Below are 23,414 nucleotides of genomic sequence, written 5' to 3' on the forward strand. Positions count from 1 at the left end.
GCCTTTCTTGTCCTATATGGCATATTATAACCCTCCCACATCATGTCCTTATCTACTTCTCCATCTCAACTTCTTGCTTTCTTGCCTTAATGGCAATTTTTCATTTCTTTCATCTTGGTGTTCATGAGGTGCTGTTCTTCTCTTTCTGCATTTTGCTGTTCAATTACACTGCTGTTTATCTCTATCCTCCATGGTATTGTCCACCTGAACCCAAATTCACCGTACAGTAAAGGATGTGGATGGAGTTCTCTGCCGGTATAAGAAGATCCTGTACACTTTTCAGAAGCTGCAAAGCATGAGTCGGGCCTTTGAACATCATCGGGTAGACCGTAACACTGTGGCCTTGACCACCCCTATAGCAGAGCTCCTTATTGTTGCTCCCGAAAAATTGGCTGAAGTGGGTGAGTTTGACCCATCTAAGGAGCGTCTGCTTGAATATTCCCGGCGATGTTTCATGGCGCTAGATGATGAGACGCTCAAGAAAGTGCAGGCCCTCAAGAAAAGCAAGCTTCTACTGCCCATCACTTACCGCTTTAAGAGGAAAATGGACTCTCCTGGCTCAGCTGCTGGCAATTCTGTCCCTTCTCCTGTCGCGCCACCCAAGCAACTTCTGCCGATCGCTGAATGTTACACACGATGAATTCTCTCCTGGAGCTACTGCCAGAACCTACTTTGCCAGCCCTTTGACCTTTTTCTTTGTACTTCCTGCACCCCCCAACCCCCATCCATTATTCAGCAAACTCTCAAGAGTGTTGAGTTTTCTACCTTATTGCACAATAACCTCCCACCTTTTCCTAGGTTTACTGAATAAAGCTGCTGTTTCACAAGAAGCACCAGCTTATCATTACACAAAAGGCCTAGGAGTGGTTTCCTAGGATTATTATTTGACTATAGATCTGTTTATCATGCTTCCCTCTTTAAAGCTTTCCCCACAGCTACCAGATTGCTTTCATTTTCCCTCCTTCCATTTGAGAGTTTGGCCAGAGGAGAAACAATGGCGAAGGAGCAGTTGGCAGACATAATATTGTGTCCCACCCCACAATAAATAACATCATGGATAGATTGATTGTAATTGTTGCACAGGTAACTTGAAACAGCTAACAATGTTAGTTTATTGATTGATGGTAATTATAGCCTTGCACATAAGATATAAATCCACACATTTTATAAAATAAACTCCTGTCATTTGGGGTATGTCAAAACAAATGATATAATAAAAAGATGGTAAAAGTTTGCAAAAATGTCCCTGTCAGCAGCAGTTATATTCCCAATTTTTGTTGGTTAGGGTGATTTGGTCTTTCCTTAAGGGCCACCATCTAACAGTAGGTTAAATAACAGTAGACTGAGGGAGAGAAGTTGCCTCAGTGAGAGCCAAATCACTCTAACCAACAGAACTTATTCTTTTCTAAACTGGAAGAGGGAAAATAAAAATTGCATGATGCACTTCTGTAGTTTTACCTCTCTTTGCTTGAAAACCTTTTCCGTGTTTTCTGAGCTGTTAGCAGACGCTACTGGTACTGTATCAATTCTTTTGCTGATGTTGTGGTTACCATTCCATTTTCACTACAATCTTGCTATGATTGGAAGAATTGCAGAATTGAGCTGCCTCTGCTTTCCTATTGTCTCCCAAAGATGGTCTCACATCCTGAGCCCCTACTGCATCTTTCACCTCATAGTTTTGGAAGGTATTGCCTAAAACTTTTCCCTAGCTATTGTCCCACTCCAAGCCCTCAACTGGATTTTTCTGCTGGCAATTTTACTTTTTCCCCCTCTCTCAGTATGTTTGTGAGGAAGTGTGTTTGAATGCAAGGACTTGAATTATATATTGCATTCCTTGAGGATGCTTCCTTTTTATTCAGTGTAATTAGCAAACTCTTCCCACTGTGCCTGTAATTTCTTTCTCTCCAATCGGTTTTCTGTGTTAAAAAAGAAATTAAAAAGAAAATATTAAACATTTTATTAAAACAGAATTTAAATTAAAGAGAACATTTTGGTATAACATTCTGTACTATGTATATTTTTTTACATAAATTTGTGTAACACATTGCAAAATGGGGCAAATATACAGCCTGGGAAAACAAATGTGTGGATTACTAGAGTGGAGAAATCCAATTTCTTTTGTTGAAAGAAAAATCTTCAGGTCCAGTTCAAGCAGCTGCTTGGGAAAGAAGGTTCTTGTTTATTTAGTTACCAGAAACTTCAGTGACAAAGCATGGTTCTGGAGTGGCTGATAAAATGGAGCTGGGAGTGGGTGGGTTTTTATATCTTCTTTGGGCTTTGTATTCGAGGTTGTTCCTGTTCCACTATACTTTGACCTGAGTTTGAATGTGCCCTTTTGGTATTGTAATGGTGGTGGGTTAATCCTATTATGCTAAAGGTCATGTTCCCATCCTTGAAATCTTTTTCTAATCTAGCAGCTCAAACCTTCTTTGGGGCTGTGGCTAAAGGCATTTTGCTTATGAATAGGTGATCCGATCTTTCTGAATGGGATTATCAAATCTGCTTTTAATTTTTTTCCTCCATTATTCCTTTCGGGAAATATTCTGCCTTCTTAATATTCTGCAAAGTATTTCCTTTTCTAGAAGATGGATGGGTGCTGGCTTCCAACATCTTCATTTTCCAAGAGTTCCTGGATTACATTTGGACTTGTTCAGTTGGTTTCCTCTTGGTAATATGGGAGCACTAGTTAGTTTCCCAGTTAACGATAGGATTTATAAGTGTATAATAGTATATAGAACCTACATCACTTCAATGTTTCTTAAAAGGCAGAAAATATGTTTAAAATGAGAACACAGTAAGTTCAAGAGACAATTTGCAAATAAGTGGTGCGTTAGGAAAAAAAATAGGCAGGGCTTTTTTTGTCATAGAACGCCCAGAACGGAGTTCTGGCACTTTTGGATGGAACCTTGTAGGGTAGGCAAGGCGGGTTGTATGATGTGTGTGAATTCTGGCACTTTTTTTTTTTAAGAAAAAAAAAGCACTGGAAATAGGTAACACTTTTGAATTTTCATAAAGAAATGGAGAAACTTTCATGCTGATAAAATTCAACATGGAAGATGAAAGTATAACCCCTTAAGAAAATATGCAGGAAAATGCACCATAAAGTACCACAGGGTGGTCCTCTAGACAAAATTATGCTAGGTTGTTAGGGAAAGACCACAGATTACACAAGCTTTAGGAACATGTGTGTTCCCTTTCAAAAATATAAAAACTAGCAATTATCTTTCTATAGCATTAATTAGCATAATCCTTGTGAAAAAGGGAAAATAGCAGTGCTCTTTATATTAGAAGAGTTGCCCTGGAAAGAATAGTGTTTATGAATTACATCCCTACAAGTATTTTAGTAAAAATTCAGTGCCAACTGGCAACCTGAATACAAAAATCTACCAGGTATGCATTGCCTACATGTTAACAACTTCCCATGTTTATCTGTGCTCATATGTTTAAACAAGGCTATTCAGGGTTTATTAAATGAACCAATTTTCTAGGTTTGCGTGACACTCAGTACACGTCAAATGAGGGTGCATGTGTTCATATAATATGCCCTGAAAATATAGCTACATCCATGCAACATGCTAAGCATCATCTTTTTTAGCGCCACAGTATGGTATGTAAGGCTGAGCGCAAAAGAATTGAGGCCTTTGAACTATGGTGCTGGAGAAGACTCCTGCGAGTCCCTTGGACTGCAAGGCGTTCAAACCGGTCAGTCCTAGAAGAGATCAACCCCAACTGCTCTTTAGAAGGCCAGATCCTGAAGTTGAAACTCAAGTACTTTGGCCACCTAATGAGAAGGAAGGATTCACTGGAGAAGAGCCTAATGCTGGGAAAGATTGAGGGCAATAGAAGAAGGGGACGACAGAGAATGAGATGGCTGGATGGAGTCACTGAAGCAGTAGGTGTGAATTTAAATGGACTCCAGAAGATGGTAGAGGACAAGAAGACCTGGAGGAACATTGTCCATGGGGTCGCGAGGGGTCGGACACGACTTCGCAGTTAACAACAACATGGTATGTAAGTCCAGCATGTGAAATTATTCAGTTTAGTATATTTCACAAATGGAAACAATTAGGATTAAAAAAAGACTGCTCTCATTCTTCCTGTTTTGTATATTGACATTGAAAGGCCAGCCACCGTACAGGCACTCTGTAAAAAATGCACAGGAAGCATTCAAGCAACATCCGGCGGAAATACATCAGAACCTTTATTTTTAAGAAGCCACGGTTTTTTGTTTTGGGGGTTTTGTTTTAAGCGTGAATACAAAGGCATGTGTCAGGCGCCCAAAAGGTTTTAAGATGAAGGAAATGACGTTAAAAAGAGTATCCGAGTCTCTCCATAAGAATCCGAAACTTTCCTAGAGAGGCAGACTTTCCCGAGAGCTTCTGTGAAGATTCGGGGGAGGGGAAAGTAGTAGGGGGGGGGGAAACCAACCTCTTCTCGAAAGGCGTTCCGGAGATAGCCGAGAGTTTCCGTTCACATCCGAAGCAGTCACCGGAAGTTGCCGAACTCCCAGAGAAGGCGCTGTTGAGGCCTACTGCGTGAGGAGATCCTGGGCTAGCAGGCGCCACCACATTACAACCGTAGCTAGGCCGGACCAGGGGACGTCCTCCTCCCTTCTCCGCAGCTATGTCGGACTTCGACGAGTTCGAGCGACAACTAAATGAAAACAAACAGGGTAAGCATGCGTGGTGGGAGCAAGTAAGTCGGCCGGGTCCAAGCTAGAGGGAGAAAAAAGAAGTACGAGGCGGCGGCGATACTGCTCCCCTTTCACCGTTCCGTTCTTCACTCCCCTGGTTTTCAACGCGGCCCATCGGCTGCCTTGGAAGGCCTCGTTGAAGAGGAGGGTGGGGGACCCTCGTGCGCCCGGCCGCCTCCTGCTCTTTAACATCCCCCTCTCTCTGCCTAATTTGGCGCGAGTCTGAAGTGGTTCGTGGGGGGGGGGGAAGAGAAGGAAGGAGGAGAGGCCGCGCGCCCGGGACCGTTGGCGGCCGAGTGCGCGGCGTGCGTTTAAAACGAGTGGGGGAGGGGAACGCCGAGGGGGTGGGTGGGAAAAGCGTGGGGGGGAGCTCTCCGTTTTGGGGATTGCGGGGGGGGGTTGCCCAGAGTTAGAGAACGCACGTGGTGCACCCCCTCCCTTTCCTGAAGCCGAGCGGGGAGGCGAGGCCGCACTTGGGAGAGGAGGCTCTCCTGCGTTACGGGTGTTCCTGCCAGGGCGGAATAAAGGCGAACCGGAGGGCTTGCAGGAGAGCTTTAAGTTAGCGAAATCCGCTCTCGGGCGCCATGGTGGGAGGGACGCGAGCGGTGAATGGAAGGTGGCTTCCTAGGCCCCGCCAGGAAGCCGCCTCTCTCAGCCTTACTAAAGGCCATGTGGCCTGACAGCTGTTCCAAGGGGATTTGGGATGGGGGCCTTTTCCTATTCCGAGTTGGAGGCGCCAGAGTTTAAATTGTACAGTACAGGTAGTTCTCGACTAACGACCACAATCGAGCCCCAAATTTCCTTAGTTAAGGCAATTGTTAAATGAGTTTTGCCTCATTTGATCTCTTTGCCACAGTTAAGTGAATCACTTCAGTTGTGGTCATTAAACGATTCTGACTTACCCCGTTGACTTTGCTAGTCCGAAGATGGCTGGGAAGGTTACGAATGGTGATCACATGACCCCAGGACGATGCAACGATTGTAAATGTGAAAATTGGTCATATATTATTTTTTTTTCAGTGCCATTGAAACTTAGAATGATGACTAAATGAGTAGTGGTAAATTGAAGACTACCCGTATACAACATGTCTATGCTTCTTCCAGAAAACACCATAGAATAATATCTTGGCAGTAGAGGTTTCCTTGTATGAGTCAAAATATTTGAATTAAGCTACAGTACTATATTCCTGATTTCATTCCCTACTGACATACCTATTTCCGTTTGGTGGGAATCACAATAATTCACAGACTCCTAGGCCAAATTTGTTATCATCCACCGCCTGGTTGCTAGCATTGAAGCAAAATAGAGGGTGTAGTTCTAAGAATGCAAATTATTCATGTTCTGCTTTTGAACAGTATAATTCAGAGGCTGCCTCTTTGCTCCCCAGAATGGATTTCCTGAAATCCGTTCCACCCTTTCTGAAAGTACAAGCATTCACGAGTTTTTTAGAATTCAGTCTATTTTTTAAAAAAATGGAGACTGTTTTGGACATCTTGGGTATACCAAATAGAAGCAATGTGAGTCCTTATTTAAGCTTTCTTGATGGTGAAACTAGGGCAGTGGTTCTCAACCTTTTTAATGTCGTGACCCCCCAACTGTTGTAAGTCGAGGACTACTCAACCGGTCATAAGTCGAGGACTACTCAACTGGTGCAGCACTGTTTGCAGAATGGGACTTTTGGCGAGCTCAGCAGGGCAGGGACAGCCTGGACAATTCCTATTGGCTTTTGAAAGCCAATAGAATTAGACTCTAAGGAAAAGGAAAAAAAATGGCGGACTGCGTTGTTTGGCGACCCCCGTGAAATGGTCGTTCGACCCCAAATGGGGTCCCGACCCACAGGTTGAGAACCACTGAACTAGGGCATAAGAATGTTTAGCACTGCAGGTCCAATGATAACACTGGACTTACCAGTAGTTTGGATTATATGACTAATATATAGAAATAAAAGCATGCTGTTTTTTAAAAATATTGTTTTATAGATCCTTAGTTAAAACTGAAGCTTCCCTGTTTTCACTTCCATTAGGACTTTCTGCTTTGCATGAGTGTTTTCAACACAGAAATTTCTGTATCTGTTACCAAAGAATCTTAAAACAGTCCCATTGACCACACAAATAATTTGTGCTTGTTCTAAAACATTGTTTGTGTCCAGTGCAGCTGCATCAGTCTTCTCCAGTCTCCAGAACAGTTCTTTGTTTAAGATCTATTGTTTTGTATCTAATTCTGTTCCATAGCCCTCCTATAGTAGGTCTCATAGTAGTTCAGAACTATTAGAAAGCAGTATTAATTGAAATAACATCCTGCATTCTTGCAATTATAGCTATTAATATATTTTAGAAGCAGACAGGCATATCATTTGATACCCTTTCCCTCATGCTGTTTTACTTTGTTTTTGTAGTGTTTGTATCTAAAAGTCTAAAAAATCTAGATAGAATTATGCCCAGATTTTCCTCAATGTTTTTTTAAAATAGAAAACAGATTACTTGGTTTTGACTTTTAAAGAAATTAAATTGTTGACTCCAAATTTTATTTAGATTATCTCATTTTTTGCTCCTTGAGAATATGTTACAAAAATATCATGGAAAGTAATGTGTGTCTCAAGGCTTTCCAAATTGGGCCAAACAAACCCTCTGCTTGCTAGATTTGGAGATAAACTTTGAGATAGTTGTGTGCCCTATTAATGTTGAGAAATTCTAAAACAATTTAATCTATTGTCTCTATTTCTCCTGTTTGATCCATTTGTTGTTGCAATTTTCCAGGGGCAATTAAGATAATCCAGATGATTATACAACAGACATGATCCAATCATGGTATCAGTTTCTTCTTGGCAATGTTTCTTTTTCTCAATGTTCTCCTTTGAAATCCCAAAACCCCCACCCGCTCACTGTTTTAAGGAAATGAAATGGGTTGCAACAACCAGAGGAGATACGTTCTTTGTTCTGAAGCAGCAGCTGATGGCTCACTGTGTACTATCCTGTTGCCTTTAGAACGTGATAAAGAGAATCGTCATCGTAAACGCAGCCACAGTCGTTCACGGAGTCGTGACAGGAAACGTCGCAGTCGTAGCCGTGACAGGCGCAACAGGGATCAGCGCAGTGTTTCACGAGATCGCAGGAGGCGCAGGTACAGATCCTCAACAACATTTTTATACTGAGTAGAGAATCTTAGGCAAAACGTCAGAAATATGGATCCTTTTGCCATTCAGAATTATGCAGAATAGTGATTTTTCTGAAAACTAAATTTAGAGAAACAGATTTTGAACATTCTTTGAGATAATAATAATATCTAATAATCCAGATTACTAGAGACCAAAAGTCTATTTTTGTAATATTGGCAAATGGAGCTAATTAATTATCATTGGTAATGAATGATTAGTTACTCTGCTGAAACTAAATTTGTTACGAAAGTGTGTTCAGGGATCGCCAGAATGAAAATAGTTAATGTCAGAGCTATATACGAGAACATGCTGAAATTGCACGTAAGCAGTATCTTCTGTAAGTTATGTACTGCATCCTTTGTAGTCTTGCCAACTATTTTGCCTCTGCATATTGGGTGAGCTGGGAAATGAAGAATTTAACAAAGCTTCAGGAAAATAAAAAGAAAGAAGCAACACAGAAATATAATACAATAGAAACTATTAGGTTGCTTTTGACGTTAAATTTTTGTTTACCATATATTTTTTGTAAAATGTGGGATTGGAAACCCTACAAACTGCTTTACAGTTATAGTTCTGGTTTTGTCCTTGTTTTTAAACGTTTGTTTCCTTGGCCAGCAGGACTATTGCAGTATTTTGCTGTATCTTTATCTTATGTGATTGAAACAGCTTTATCCTTTGAAAACCCTGGAATTTTATTATTGATAATCAAACACTCTTCTTACTGATTAATATCTGGCATCCAGTATCCTTGGTGATGGATACACATGATATAGGTATTTGTGCCTGGACACTTTTTAAACCCAGTTAGAAATGTCATATGCCACAATAATAAATGGATAAAGTTCTTTCTGGAACTTTTTTTCTTACACTGCTCATTTGTCTACGTTGGTTGCACCTCTGCTCGCAATTGCAAGGTTGGCAAAGCTATTAAATTAATATTACATTTCTATGAATGTTTTTCTGGGGCTGCTTTAAACCCTTTTTGTTTTTGCTTTTCAGATCTCCTCTAAGCCTGTCAGGTCCTCTAAGGTGAGCATTGCCGGTTCTTCCTAGTGCTGCCAGGGACAACAAAAAAACATAGGAAGCTTCACTAAAAAAACCCCTAAAATTAAAGGAAACAATGCAAGAATCAGAATTAACTGTAGGGGTTGTTAAATTAAAAAGATTGATCCTGGATATTACATACATAATATCCCAACTGGAATAAGCGTAGACTTGACTAGGAATTCATTTTAATGTTAAGATTACAGTAAAGTATTTTTTTTCTTTCTTCCTACTAACTTTTTACTCTTGCTCCCCACAACAGCCGTTCTCCCCGGCATGAGAAGAAGAAGAAAATCCGCAAGTATTGGGATGTCCCTCCTCCAGGTTTTGAGCACATTACACCCATGCAGTATAAAGCTATGCAGGGTAGGCTTCTCTTTGCTTAAGTCACCTTGATTCACTCAGTTTTAGAACAGGGATAGGCAGCTTGCGTAATTTAAAAATCTGAAGTAAGCAGTTTTGATCTCTCTCTGGTACTAGCTTTTTGTCACTTCCCTGGCAGTTTGAACTTTGGGCAGGTCAGTAATAGAGAGCATGTGTGGCCCTACTCGCTAGTTGCTTCATTGCACATCTACCTTGAGTGGCCTCCCTCAGTATTTCATCTATGTCTCCTCAAAACATGTCTCACCAGTCTCTGTAAGGCTTGCAGTTGAGTTAACATCCATGAATTTGATTATCAATGTCTTATAACTTTCATTGGTGAAATTCTTTTTATTAATCTTTGGATTTTTTGTATCTTGAGTTACAATAATTATAATTGTTGCCCTTCCATCCTGCTACAAACGATGCATAAAAATACCACAATAAGATTTTAAAATGGGGTTAATAATTTATTACATTGATAAGCTGCTTGGCTCTCAGCAACTCTGGACAGTTTGTAAAATTGTTAAAAACATTTAAAACTAGAAATACAGAAACAATACAAAACAGAAGAATAGAGATAGCAGGCCAAATAAACCTGGATGGGAACAGGGAAAAAGAAGAAAATGACATCAGTTGTCCTTGCCAAAGGGCTGGTTGAAGAATCATGTCTAATAGGCCATTTCTGAAATGTACCTATGTGTAGAATCCCACAAGAGTGCATAGGAGCTAAAGTGCTATATCAAACTGCAAACTCTTATTAAATGTCAAATGAAGGCATATCCAGTACTTTCTGCAAATCATAGCCACAAAATAAGCATGTTTTTAACTGCTACTTCTGGATTTCATTAACCACAGAGCTTAATCTAAAGCAGTGTTTCTCAACCTTGACAGTTTTAAGGCATGTGGACTTCAACTCCCAGAATTCCACAGCCAGCAATGGCTGGGAGTTGAAGTCCACATGCCTTAAAATTGTCAAGGTTGAGAAACACTGACCTAAGGGTTGTTCTGTGGTTTATGTGACAGAACATCTAGTTTTTATTAATCAAAGACCAAATTCATATTTAAATTTGGCTGGTGTTTTTCAGTAGCAGAGCTGTATGATGTTATTAATCTTAAACAAACCACAGGCTGTCATTTCTGTGACTGTGCTGCTTAGAAGGAAGAAACATTGAGTATGTGTGAACCAGTTTGATATAATGATTAAGGTGCTGGCCTGGAAATCAGGAAACTCTGGAGTTCTAGTCCCACCTTGGCATGAAAGCTGGCTGGGTGATTTTGGGTCATTCATTCTCTCAGCCCAGCCCACCTCATAGGGTTGTTGGGAAAATAGGAGGAAGGAGTTGGCTGCTTTGAGTTTCTTATAAAGTAATAAGGTGGGGTAAAAATTAATAAAAAAGGAACACATGATTTTAAAGGCTTTTAAATGGCATTGAAAAGCCTCAGCCTAGGAGTTCCCCAATTTGACCTTATAACAATTATAAAAATCCACGTTGTGATCAGAATGTTCTGTTTCAATTTGGGAGCATTTTTCCTGTATCTGGTGCATTTTGGATGATGATTTACTGGGCATAATGGAAAAAGATAGCTGTGGTCTTTGCTGGTGAATAGATGATTATTTTTTAGTGGAAAAATAACAAAATTAATACTTTTATGTGTTTGAAAAGTAATTGGATTGCTAGTTCTCTTCATCATTCCATGTATGTTTTTATAACACCTTAACTCTCACTGTTGCCACAGATTGTTTTGGGCTCTTCAGATTGTTCTGACTCCAGAATAAGGTATTCTGAGTGTTTTGGAAGTGCCCTTACCTTCAAATTAGATCTATTTTAAACCACTTCTGTAACACAATATAGGCCTGTTTTGGGGTTGGATGTTTCATAATGGTACATTTTGCACATCCTTAATCCTTTGTATTTATGTCATCAAGACTTTCCCAATATATACTGTTTTTATCAGGAGAATCAGAACTGGTAACTTTCATTATACTCTTTCATTTCTAGCTGCGGGACAAATTCCAGCTACAGCCCTACTACCAACCATGACTCCAGATGGGCTGGCAGTAACACCTACACCTGTGCCTGTAGTCGGCAGCCAAATGACGCGACAAGCTCGACGTCTCTATGTTGGCAATATCCCTTTTGGAATCACTGAGGTACTTGTTAGCTTGCCCTATTATCTCTGCGCAGCATTGAAACTTTTGGCTGCTGCAACAAGTGCTCAATTTCAGTGACACCACCAGAAAAAGCAGCCTGGTTTGGTATTTGTTTCTTTTTTTTATTTTCAAAAATATGGGGGTAAGAATGGAAATGGGAGTGCTTCCCTACTCAGAGGAATTTCACTTCAGTCTTATTTTGTCATTTTTGGATCAAAAACTACATATTTGACATTTTGCCATTGAAATTTGAAGAGTTGCAAAGGGAATACTGGAAGTTTAAGTTGGAAGAGCTGACTGAATCTCTAAATGCAGCCATGCTCAAACTGTTGTTATGACCTGGCATCTTAATGACTCAAATTTGATAGATACAAACTATTCATCAGCGAATCACATGAAATGAATTTTTGCTTACCCTGAACTGGTACCTTCCAAATATACAGATGGAAATTGTAGTCAGACTGAAAGGAGATTCTAAATATTCCTTCCTATCAAATAATGTCTTATCCCCACACAGTTTAGTGTTTGTCTTTAAAAAGAAAACTGTTTGATTTGGGGTTACTGCCATTCACCTTTTTAAGGTTGGTTGCAATAGAGACATAACCATCCTCAGTACTACTTCCAAAATTGGTTAAATGGTGGCTTGAAGCTCTGCTGAGCATACAGAAAAAGCAGCTCAACTGTTTTTCTCTATGTGACACAGATGCTGTTTTCAAAGGACATTTCTTGCTTTTCATTCATTATGAGCCAAATGACTACATTTGAGTCAGTGAGTTGCTCAGTTTAATATAGTATCTTTTCTTGGCCTCTTTTAAATTTGTCTTTTCCAATTGATACTGACATTTGATCAATGTTGTTGGTCTGAAGAGGTGAATTCTGATGTAGACATCTGGATATGGGAATGGGACATTATTATTTCATTAAATTTGTTATGGCTGCTACTCCACTAGACCCTGGGCAGCAGCATATTTTATTTGCAGTCCTGACTGTAGCTCAGTGGTGCTTATATCTAGTAGAGGGAGATGTATTAAAAACCTAAATAACCAGAGAAATAAATATGGTTGCTTGTTATTTAATTATCCCTACCAAAAAGAAAAAGAAAGACCAAAGAGTTTTCCATTTCTCTTTAAGTGAATAGTGTATGGGACTGCAATCCTCATAGCTTCACAGTTTGCTACCATCATAGCAGGCAAGTAGGAAATGTTATTTTGTAATCTATTTGTGATCCAGGTTGCCATTCCAGCTTATATCATACATCTACTCTTTGCATCTCTTTCCATGATTCCAATAGGAAGCAATGATGGACTTCTTCAATGCCCAGATGCGCCTTGGTGGCCTTACTCAGGCTCCTGGTAATCCTGTCTTGGCTGTGCAAATTAACCAGGACAAGAACTTCGCTTTTCTGGAGGTGAGTTTACAGTGGCACAAAACAGGTTTAAAACACCACTGATTTACTCGCACAGTTATGATTCTGGAGAAATCAAAACAAATGCGTAAAATTGTTTCATATAGATTTGTTGAATGTACAAAATATAACATAGGTAGTCCATGTTCATGAGTTCTAAAGTTTGATTATGTATGAGGCTCTATAAGAGCTATTCTCTTTCTATATGTTTTACTGTGATCTTAAGCCACAACTGTGGAGCTTGATGGTGTAAGGGTAATCCAGTCTCTGCAAGTTAATAAATTTAATTAAAAGCATAAAAACAGTTTTTAGAAAAGATTTCCATAGACTAATGTGATAGTAGGAGAGGAAACATTTACAATAGTAATTTATGCAAATGCTGAAAAGCAGAAAAGCCAGGAGACAGTGGATGCAAGATATTTTAGAAATAGTGTCTTGCTTATTTGTTCAGTTGACAAATTCTTTCAGTAGCATTGTTTTCTAGAATTTGGGACTAATTTGAGCACTCCAATTGTGCTACAAACTTGTTTCATTATTTAATTATTCTAATTAAAGGCATCTCTTGCTGATGCTACCCTTTGCTGAATGTCTGCATTTAATTGAACAGTAAAACATGACTTTGTACAAACATGAAACAAGCTAATATGAAATAGATTGTATGTCATACATTAATGGACAGGAGATAGAATTAAAAGGTGGAATGGGTGGCTTGTAGAAATAAACCCGGTATTCCTGCCCTCCCAAAAAATAAATAATTTTGTGGACCTTAAAGGTGAAGAAGTTGAATTATTTGGAACCTTAATCTTGATAAACATGAATATACATTTAAATATGAGTTATCAGTCCCAAGAGAATTGTGAAAAATTTGCAATCTTCTAAAAACTTTCTTAAAATAAAAATGCTAAATGTAGTGGTTATATGAGGCTTAGATTCCATCTGGCTGAGTTTCTTGAGCTTCTTTGACTTCTAACTTCATATTTTTTTGTGTATTTTATCTACTCTAAATGCTTTGTGGACACATGCATAAATCGCCACTTCAGCTCTGGGCATGTCTCTTTGGGTGTACAAAATAATAGCTTCCTTGTTCTATGTATTCTACAATCTTCCAAATTGTTGGTGAGAATTTCATTCCTTGTAAATTTTGCAAGATATGTCTACTGCTTCCATAACCGGGCATTGATTATCTAACCTCATATAAGTGTAGAATTTAATTGGAAATGCCTATTTTGCTTCTTGCCCAAGGTTTTAGAGTTCACTTGAAGATGGGTGAGGTGAAAAGTCCTGAGATAAGAATCGCAATAGCAATACATTCTATAAGAGACTATGACACCGATTTTCCCATTTGTTTTTTCCTTTCCTTTGCTCCAGTTCCGTTCTGTGGATGAAACTACACAGGCCATGGCTTTTGATGGGATTATTTTCCAGGGACAGTCACTGAAGATCAGACGCCCCCATGATTATCAACCACTTCCTGGCATGTCTGAAAACCCATCAGTTTATGTGCCAGGTGGGTTTATCAGAATTCTGCTGAATAAAGAAGTGCTGGTCATATATATAGGGTGGGGAAAATGTAGCAATGTTGTATGCAGTGTATGTATAATTTTATACATTTTCCTGCCATGTCAACCCACTTCCTTCTTACAGGTGTCGTTTCCACAGTGGTCCCAGATTCTGCTCATAAACTGTTCATTGGGGGTCTGCCAAACTATCTTAATGATGATCAGGTCAGTCTGGGTATATTACATAATTCAGGATAACATGGGCAAGTGTTTCATTCTCCTTAAGTTTTAACCAGCTGGGACATGTTTCATGCTCAGTGTAATCCTTTGCCAGTTTAAGTCAGTTAATAGCCAGTTTGAGCTAGCATTTAATGGGAAATCTTTCTCCTGAAATATTTACTAATTTTAATAATCTTTTTACAAAAGCCAGATAAGTTTTTAAAGACTAGTTTTAATTCTTCACGCTCTCATGCTACTATGAAAGGTTGTATTTGGTATGATGACAATTGTTAACATTGTTTCTTCTTCAACATTGTTTCTTCATCAGGTCAAGGAGTTGCTCACTTCCTTTGGACCTCTAAAGGCTTTTAATCTGGTGAAGGACAGTGCCACTGGCCTGTCCAAAGGTTATGCCTTCTGTGAATATGTGGACATCAATGTCACGGACCAGGTAGGGCCAGCCTCCCTTGTTTATCCTCTTTTCATTTTTGCTCTGCAGCGGCCCGCCGATCTTCCCGTGGGATGAGGGGGGTTCTTTGTCCTTTGAGCAGGTGGGGTGTTTTTTTCTCTCCTCCCCTCTAGGGGGTGCCAGCTTTTCTCTCCTTTACAGCACAGCTGCTGACTTAGCGGCAGACACCATCGAGTTAGTTTTCTGATCACTTCTGCTTTTTGTTCCCCCCAAAAAAACAACAACTCTCCCCGAATGTTAGTCGGAGAAGGCTTCGGCCTTTTTGCGAAGACCCTGGCCGCCGTGCCCGACCGAGAGCCGGTAAGAAGCCCTCCCCTCACCAGTAAGGGAAGAGCCGGGTCCGTAGTGCATTTCACCCATTTCCCTACCCCCCCCCCAGTAAATTCTCTGTTCTGCACCCCTAATAACTATGTTTCCTTTCTCCCGCTGTGCTTTCTGTTACAGCGGGGGGAGGAGGAACAGGCCCGTAATCAGCAGACATGCTTGCTGACTCCAGTGGGAGTTGTAAAATGCAAGTATTGACATTTATAGTTTAACAATAAAACAAAGGAAAAGCACCCCAGTTTCCCCTTGCCCGTTGGAGAGGGGGGACCTGTGGTGGAGAGGAAACACCCCACAATTCCCAATAAGGTTCAGAGCGTGTCGGTGGTAACTTTGCATGCAGAGCATAAGCTCTTGTTTTTGGGTTGATCTCCATCAGGGTTATGCATGTGTTTCTTTGTAATTGAGTGCCATTGTTAGTATGTATGGATATATGTTTTTTTAATACATATATATATATATATATATATATATATGTATATATATATAAAATCCCCCACACCTGCTTCCTGTCCCGTGCAGTCTTTCTTCCCACATGCTACTTGGGAAGTGTGTTTTCCCATGCTCTCCCTTCCCCTCTTTTGGTCTCTCTGCATCAAGGAGAAAGCTATGAGGTTTTAGCAAAAACTAAAATATTGGATGAGATCCAAAATCAGATAGTAAATCTGAGAGTGGACTGGATATTTATCTCTCTAACTTCCTAGGCCACCAACCTCCAAAATGGCTTCACAGATTAAGAAGACAACAATGTTACAAAAAGAGTAACAGTAGCCCCAAAAAAGCATGCAAAATACACTTTCTGTATTATTCCCAGCCCAAAGGAGTCTGTCAATCACCCTAACCTGAGAAAAGAGGCAGGGTTTTAGAATTCACTTGAAGTTGGGTGAGGTGAAAGCTGTATGAATCTCTGGGGGGATCCTGTTCTAGATGGGTAGGTTCAGTAACCGAAAGTTCATTTCCTGAGTTCTGCAAGATGATACTGCTTGATCAGTGGAACCCAAAGCAAGCCAAATCTGATTATAGAGAACAGGTAGACACTATTAAGTGTCCTCGGATAGGACCTATGTGATGGAGGGCTTTATGGTAATAACTAGCATCTTGAATTGCACCAGGAAGTTTAATGATAATCAGTGCAGGTCATAAAGCAAAGGGGTTTGTTACAGGGGCATAATTTCATCTGCTCCTTATGTCACTGCAAGGTGGACCAATTGTAGCTTCTGATTAATCATTAAAAGCAGCCTTGTATAGTGCGAATTGTAAGTCTACTCACTAGATAGCCAAGGCATATATGACTATAAGGAGAGTCTCATGATTTGGAAACTGCTGCATCTGAAGCAAAACCCATACAAAGAACTTCCTGCTTACAGTGGCTACCTGCTCCTTAAACAGGAATTGAAAGTCCAGGAAGACCCCCATATTGTGCACCGATCCAGAAAGAGATAGTGTGATCCCATTCAGAATCAAAGATCCCTGGAACCAAGTATCTACAGCTACTCTTGATGGGATTGAGTTTGAGCATGTTCCTCCCCAGAGCTTCCAGACACCAGGACAACCAAGCTTGCTTTGTTGAGATGCACAACTGAATATTGTCCATGTAGTAATAGTAGGAGGAGTAAAAGTATTCAACCCAGTGATACCCCACAAATTGAAGGCTTTGAAAAGGCTAACGGGCTTTTCTCATTTTTTAAATATTAAAATATTATATGAGGAAGCAGTACAGCTTGCTCAAACATCAGCTAATTACTTTTGGTTAGATATTAAGATAAATGCCCTAACTGTAAAAATAATTCTACAGAGGCATAGCAACTGCACACCTTGGGCCCCAGAAAGCCATAAACACACCTTATGGATCTTCCTAAGGTTGCCATCAAATTGCTATTTGTAATGTAATACAAAGACATATTGATTATATGGAAAACATTTTCTGATGTAATTTCAGTTACATTTATATTAAATCTCTCCAAGAAATCCTGTGAAGGAGCAAGTATCTGAAAGAGTCTATTAAATAAGATTTATTTTTAGTGAACCTTATTTTTTTTTACCAGTGATAGACACTTGGTTCTTCAGGAGAGACTTTTTTATATACTCCACAGATTCTTAAAATATATAGTTCAAGTTATAACAATTTCATTTTGCCAAGAAGACCTAAAATTTTAACCTGCAAATAGAATGTTGAGCATTTTCTTTGGAAAAGGGATGATCCTGGGAGCAGGTGGCATTAAGGGAAAGAGGATTACACCATCTGAATAAATGAACATTACTTTCTGACTAGACAGGTATATAATTGTACCAAATATTGGTAAAATAACTTTTTAAAACTGTCATTTTCCCCCTCTTGATTCTGTGTCTTATACTCTTACTTTCTCTAGAAACAAGTTATTAGAAAATTGTCTCTGATAAAATTAGATGCTGGAAATTTGGCCCATATGTGTATTTTGAAGTTACACAGCCATAAATACAAATTCTAGATCATAACTTGAAATATTTTGGCCAAGTTGTAGTTTGATATGTATTTTGCTCCATCCCTGCCTGAACCAGCCGTTCATCCACTGGATTCTTCTGTGCGGAAAAGGATTAGTAAATTTGCTTGCCAGATTTTTTTTTTAAATTAATTGATAACTGTGAAATGTGCATTCTTTCATAAACCTCAGTTTCTATATTGTAGCTGGGAAATTATTTGGCCTCATATTCTTGCTTCTGAAATTGGTTTGTGTGCAAAACAAATTCTCAATATTGTAAAACCTGATACTAAATTCTTTATTGGGGCTGGACTGGTTAGATGTAAACTCCCAAAGCATGACAACCTCAAATCAGTGGAATTCTCATTCTGAGAAATACGTGGTCTCATCTGCATCATTTTAGAATTTTCTGTCTTTGTTGGCAACATTTGGCTGAGGCTGAAATCTCACCTTTGGCTCTTCTCCTTCATGCAGACAGTCTTGTTGGCTCATCTTAATCCCTTCCAACAAGATCTATTTTTTAAAAACATGCTGTTTTTGAGGCCCGGCAGGTAAATAAACTAAATGTATTAAATCCAAGAGCAGTGCAGTTCAGGTAGGAATCTGGTGGGGGGGCATAAAAGAAGCTACTTTTTGTGTATGAATGTGTGGATGTGTTTTGGAGCCTGGGGCAGCGGGGTGTGAGGTTGGTGGCTTCAAGAGGCTCAAGTTTTGAAGTGTCTGGATTCACTTTTTTTTGCCCTCGCAGGCCATCGCGGGGTTGAACGGCATGCAATTGGGTGACAAGAAGCTTTTGGTGCAGAGAGCCAGCGTGGGAGCCAAGAATGCTACCCTGGTAAGGAAGGGAAGGGATTGGGATGAGGGAAAAGTAGTACCAAAGAACAACCTTTCCAGGATATATTTGCAGGTTCTGTTTCTGAAAGTTGGTCTTATCAATACTGTCAAATGCCGATGGTTGCAGGCATAGGGGAACTACTTGTTTCTTGCCTTGCTTAACGAGAGAGAAGCAATTTCAGGCCAAAGAAGGTTCCCAGGCCCTTTAGATCAGGCATGACAAACTCACAACATCACATGACATCGTGCGAACGTATCACAATTTTTTCCCCATTGCCGGCAATAGGGTGGGCACTGTTTCGTCCAGCCTGCAGGCCAGCAGTTTGACATGCCTGCTTTATATTATCTCAGAAATAAGTGTGCATGAAGTGGGGAAAATGCTTCAAATTTGGAACAGCTGTGACTGTTTTCATATCACCCTTAGCTTGGCAATATCAAAACATCTTTGGTAGCTCTGGCTTTCAGGCGAAACATAATTCAAATGAGAAAGACAAGGCTGGTGTGTGTTGCCTTCTTTCTCTCCTCCTCTACCCAGAAACTCCCAATGCAGCTGTCTTGCTGGCTTGACTGTCCCCATTGTCTTTCCAGCACTTTAACTCCCTCCCTTCAGCTGCTGCCACCAATTTCTGGTTGAGTGTTCCAGGAAGCTTCCTGACAGTCTAAAACACTCTTATTCAGATGGTGAAGGCTCTTTTTTGTTTTCATAAAGGTTTATTCCTGAATTGAATTCTTATTTTTATATTAAACCTATCTATGCAATGGACCCAGGATAATTTGAAACCAAAAATGAAATGGTAATATTGTCTTTATAAAGACATTCCTGGTATGATCAGCTAATGTATTGAAGCCATATATTAGAAGAATAGGGCATCATGCTGATTTCTGGTGATCTGAAAAACCAGTTTCCAAAGTAACCAGTACCCAAAGAATTACAGTATAGCCAAAAGTTATTACATTTTTGAGAATCAGAAATTATTATTTCTGCTTTGCTTATTTCTGCCGGTCATAAACATAAACTAGCTATTTTGTTGACAGAGAAGTAACACTTTTCAGAGTTTCAGATTTTGGGACTTGGTTTTAAAATAGAATTAGTAGGAGCTGTTTGGCATGTTTGAAATTGAAAAAACAGCTACTCTGAATTCTTCCAGAAAATAAAATCAGAGCTTGTAAAGAAAGAATACAGAAAGTTTGAGTCTGTTTGGGATTGCCAGTTTAAATGGCTGTATTGTTGAATTCCTCTGTGGCTTTGTCTCTCCTCTCTTGCTGACCCTACAGAGTACAATAAACCAGACCCCAGTAACCCTGCAGGTACCGGGTCTAATGAGTTCACAAGTACAGATGGGCGGTCATCCAACTGAGGTTCTGTGCCTCATGAATATGGTATTACCTGAGGAGCTCCTGGATGATGAGGAATATGAAGAGATAGTTGAAGATGTCCGTGATGAGTGTAGCAAATATGGTGTTGTCAAATCCATTGAAATCCCCCGGCCTGTTGATGGAGTTGAGGTGCCTGGCTGTGGAAAGGTACTTAATGGTTGTAGGATTGGCAGGATGGGATGGTGTTTTAGAAGGAAATGAAGAAGCTATTGCTGTTAACATAAAATGCTTCTGTTCTTAAATATTTATTTGGCTCCGTGAGCTCTTATGGTATATGTGGGATATAGAAGTGCTCAATCAGATGGCTCTGCTCTAAAACACAAACGTATCCACTAAGGAATGAAGAGGTTGAATCATGGGAATCCAAATTAGGATTTCATTAATTGTGGCTTGGTGTCCAAGAATTGCTTTGTTTTTTTGCCTTTGCAGAAACTTCTGGTATCACATCTCTAAAGCAAATTGAAAAGGTAGTGGGGGTTTTGTTAAGTAAACCATTTGGTTATAGACTGGGTAACAAAAGTGGTTTTTATTTAAAAACAACAACAACTGGGCTGATTGATTTTTTTTTTTTTTTTTTTTTTTTGAGAAAAAAAGTTTTGCTTCCTATCCTGGAAGCTTCATCAATTGTATTGGATCTTCATAGACATTTGCGGACTGGTGATTTTATATGCATGTACTAGGGATGGGGAACCCTGGCTCTTTTATAACTTGTGGACTTCAACTCCCAGAATTCTTCAGCCAGCATGGATAGCTCAGGAGTTCTGGGAGTTGAACCCACAAGTCATAAAAGGGCCAGGGTTCCCCACCCCTGTACTAGGCACATCAGGACCTGCTTAGTTGTTAAAGATTGGCTAGGTGCTATCTGTTTTAAATCAGCCAGTATAAAACTGGGTAGCTCTAAGAATAGTAAGGTGGTGATCAGTTCATAAAAGCATCTATCTACAAATTTAGTACGGTAAATAAATTAGATTAGAAGCATGGAAGAAACATTTCGTGAGACTCAAATTACAATAGAGGTACAGTTGCTTCAGTTTATTTTCCTACTCACATTCTTATATGAATGATCTAGATCAGATTTGAATCCTTTAATTGTCAAGTTTTTTAAAATGTACCACTAATTGTCTTCTCTTTTGTCCCCTCGCTCTTTTTGTAGATATTTGTGGAGTTCACATCTGTCTTCGACTGTCAGAAGGCCATGCAAGGCCTCACTGGACGCAAGTTTGCAAACCGGGTCGTTGTGACTAAGTACTGCGATCCTGACTCTTATCATCGCCGAGACTTCTGGTAGCCCAGCCCTTGAAACAGCCTTGAGGGGGTTTTGTGGAGGCAGGAGCAACTTGCTGGCCAGAGAGGCTCCTTTAGAAGCATAGCCTGTTTATATTTTATGGCCAAAATCTGTATTTCCCCTTCCCCTTTCCATTTATCCTCCCAGTTCCTTCCTTTTCTAAACCTACCATCAGCCCACCCACCCATGCCCCCCCACTGGTTTCCCAATGATGGTTATTCTGTAGTAGAAGTGTTGTCTCCCATATTTTCCTTCCCTCCTTTCTCTGTGATGTTTCAGATTTTTTGCTAAAAGGAGTTTTGCTGTCAAAACAGTGGGCCTGTTTTTGTTGTATTTTCCTTTCTTCTATGCTGTGTGTATGGACAACTATTTCTCTAGTGTTGTCTCTCATAATTAAAACATTTTTTTCCAATTCCCTGGTGTCATTGGGGCGACTTGCTCAATTTTAAATCCCTGATTGTAAACTAAGATGGTTTAACATGCTTTTCAAAGGGAAATTTATCAAAGATACTCACAGTATCAAAACCTATCTGTAACGTACAGGTAATCCTTACTTGATGATAATTGGGATTGGAATTTGTCGGTAAATGATATAAAATGCAGTGTCACCTGACTGCCACTTAGTTCTGGCGTTTCTGTTAGCTGGCATTAAGTGCAACAGCATGTGATCACCATTTGCAACTTCTTGCTGGGTTCACCATTGACTTTGTCAGAAGCTGGCAGTGAAAATTGCAAATGGCAATCTTGTTATCATAGGATGTTGCAGTATCAAAATTGCAAGCCAGGCTCCAAGCACCATGTGCAACTTTGGTCACCGAACAAATGATCATTCAAAGAGAACTGGAATGCTGGTTGAATCTTAAGAACAGAAGATGGAAGTAATTATTTTTAACTAGGGTATTTACCATCTTTGAGTTCTGCCAGAAGAATACTGCACACACTGTTTCTGTAATGTAGAAATTGGCAAATCTGTGACTACAGATTTCTCAGATGGTGTCTTTGTGGGACTATGGTCACAAATAGCTTATATTTCTTGGATCTATGCAGTGTTGTCTTTGTATAAGGCAGGGGTCTTCAAACTTGGCCCTTTTATGACTTGTAGACTTCAACTCCCAGAATTCCTCAGCCTGGCAGACTGGCGTTGAAGGAGTTGAAGTCCACAAGTCATAAAAAGGCCAAGTTTGAAGACCCCTAGTATAAAGTGCAGGAGGCTGAGCTTTTGGTAATCTTGAGCAGAATGAAATGCCAGTATGTGGTACTTGGTGAATCTATACATTTTCCAAAAATCTTCATTTTCATCCAATTTCTTTCCACAAAACTATTTCTTCCCCTTAGAGGTACAGGTGCATACTTAAGACTGGTCAATTCATGCTGAGAACTTTATCCTGAGGAATTGCTGAATAAGCCAACATTTCTATGGCAATACTTCACTGCCCAATATAACAGTGGTCCATACCAATGACTAACAATAGAAATGATGAAATTAGCATGATGTCTTACATGATCTGTTCAGGTTGCAAGATTAAGCTATATTTGCTGGAGAATTTGGGGTTATTACTGAATTCTGATTTATTTAACAACATGCTACAATCGTTTATGTAAGACTCTTTTTAAAACTGTTGCCTCAGCTAAAAAAATTGAGCTTAGAGCTTGTTCACAAAATTTAAGTAGGATAGTAAATTAAAGCTTATAATGCTCAGTGGACCTTAGTAATGTATTGGAATGTGTACAACTGCAGCATGACCCTTGAAAATTCCCAACAGGGACTGATGCAAAAATTTGCAATTACTTTGCTTCCAAAATACCAAAGCTTACATATGAAGTAACTAGTAACTAATATTAATAACTAATTCAAAACCCAGCTGACCTATCTCAGTATTTGCAATTTTTTAAATCAATGAACTTCTGAATTTAGTCAGCCTGATGAAATGTTTGCTCATATTAATATCAAGAAACTTATTTTGAATTCATCTTAATTCAATTTCAGGATGCTATGATTATTTCAAAGTGCCTTTACTGAGTTTGGCTTTACTTCTGTGAACATAGAAATGGAAGTCCAGAAGCTACAGCAAAATAGCTTCCATAGCTTCTTGATTTTATACTCCTCCATCTGGTATTGCTATAAGGCAAGCTACTTAG

At 39.6% G+C, this 23,414-nt stretch overlaps 2 protein-coding genes across 4 annotated transcripts in view; both read left to right on the forward strand.

Moving 5' to 3' along the window:
• Positions 1 to 1,999, forward strand: part of CCDC106 (coiled-coil domain containing 106) — a 47,982-nt gene extending 45,983 nt beyond the window's left edge. For all 3 annotated transcript variants that reach the window (XM_039334966.1, XM_039334968.1, XM_039334967.1), the window contains one exon: positions 228 to 1,999. In XM_039334966.1, coding sequence (XP_039190900.1) covers positions 228 to 640 — 413 coding nt within the window. In that variant the 3' untranslated portion in view covers positions 641 to 1,999. The remainder of the gene's footprint in view (positions 1 to 227) is intronic.
• Positions 2,000 to 4,532: 2,533 nt separating this feature from the next.
• Positions 4,533 to 21,688, forward strand: U2AF2 (U2 small nuclear RNA auxiliary factor 2). The gene is made up of 12 exons (XM_039334963.1): positions 4,533 to 4,672; positions 7,679 to 7,814; positions 8,848 to 8,877; positions 9,155 to 9,258; positions 11,256 to 11,407; positions 12,699 to 12,815; positions 14,181 to 14,319; positions 14,457 to 14,536; positions 14,859 to 14,981; positions 18,528 to 18,614; positions 19,889 to 20,137; positions 21,144 to 21,688. Exons 1-12 carry the CDS (start codon positions 4,624 to 4,626, stop codon positions 21,276 to 21,278), a joined length of 1,401 nt encoding a protein of 466 aa, XP_039190897.1. The 5' UTR covers positions 4,533 to 4,623; the 3' UTR covers positions 21,279 to 21,688.
• Positions 21,689 to 23,414: the final 1,726 nt, after the last annotated feature.

This window comes from Crotalus tigris, unplaced genomic scaffold (genome assembly GCF_016545835.1).
Source record: "Crotalus tigris isolate CLP2741 ecotype Arizona unplaced genomic scaffold, ASM1654583v1 scf7180000017639.5415321, whole genome shotgun sequence".
In the NCBI taxonomy this organism is placed as follows: domain Eukaryota; kingdom Metazoa; phylum Chordata; class Lepidosauria; order Squamata; family Viperidae; genus Crotalus; species Crotalus tigris.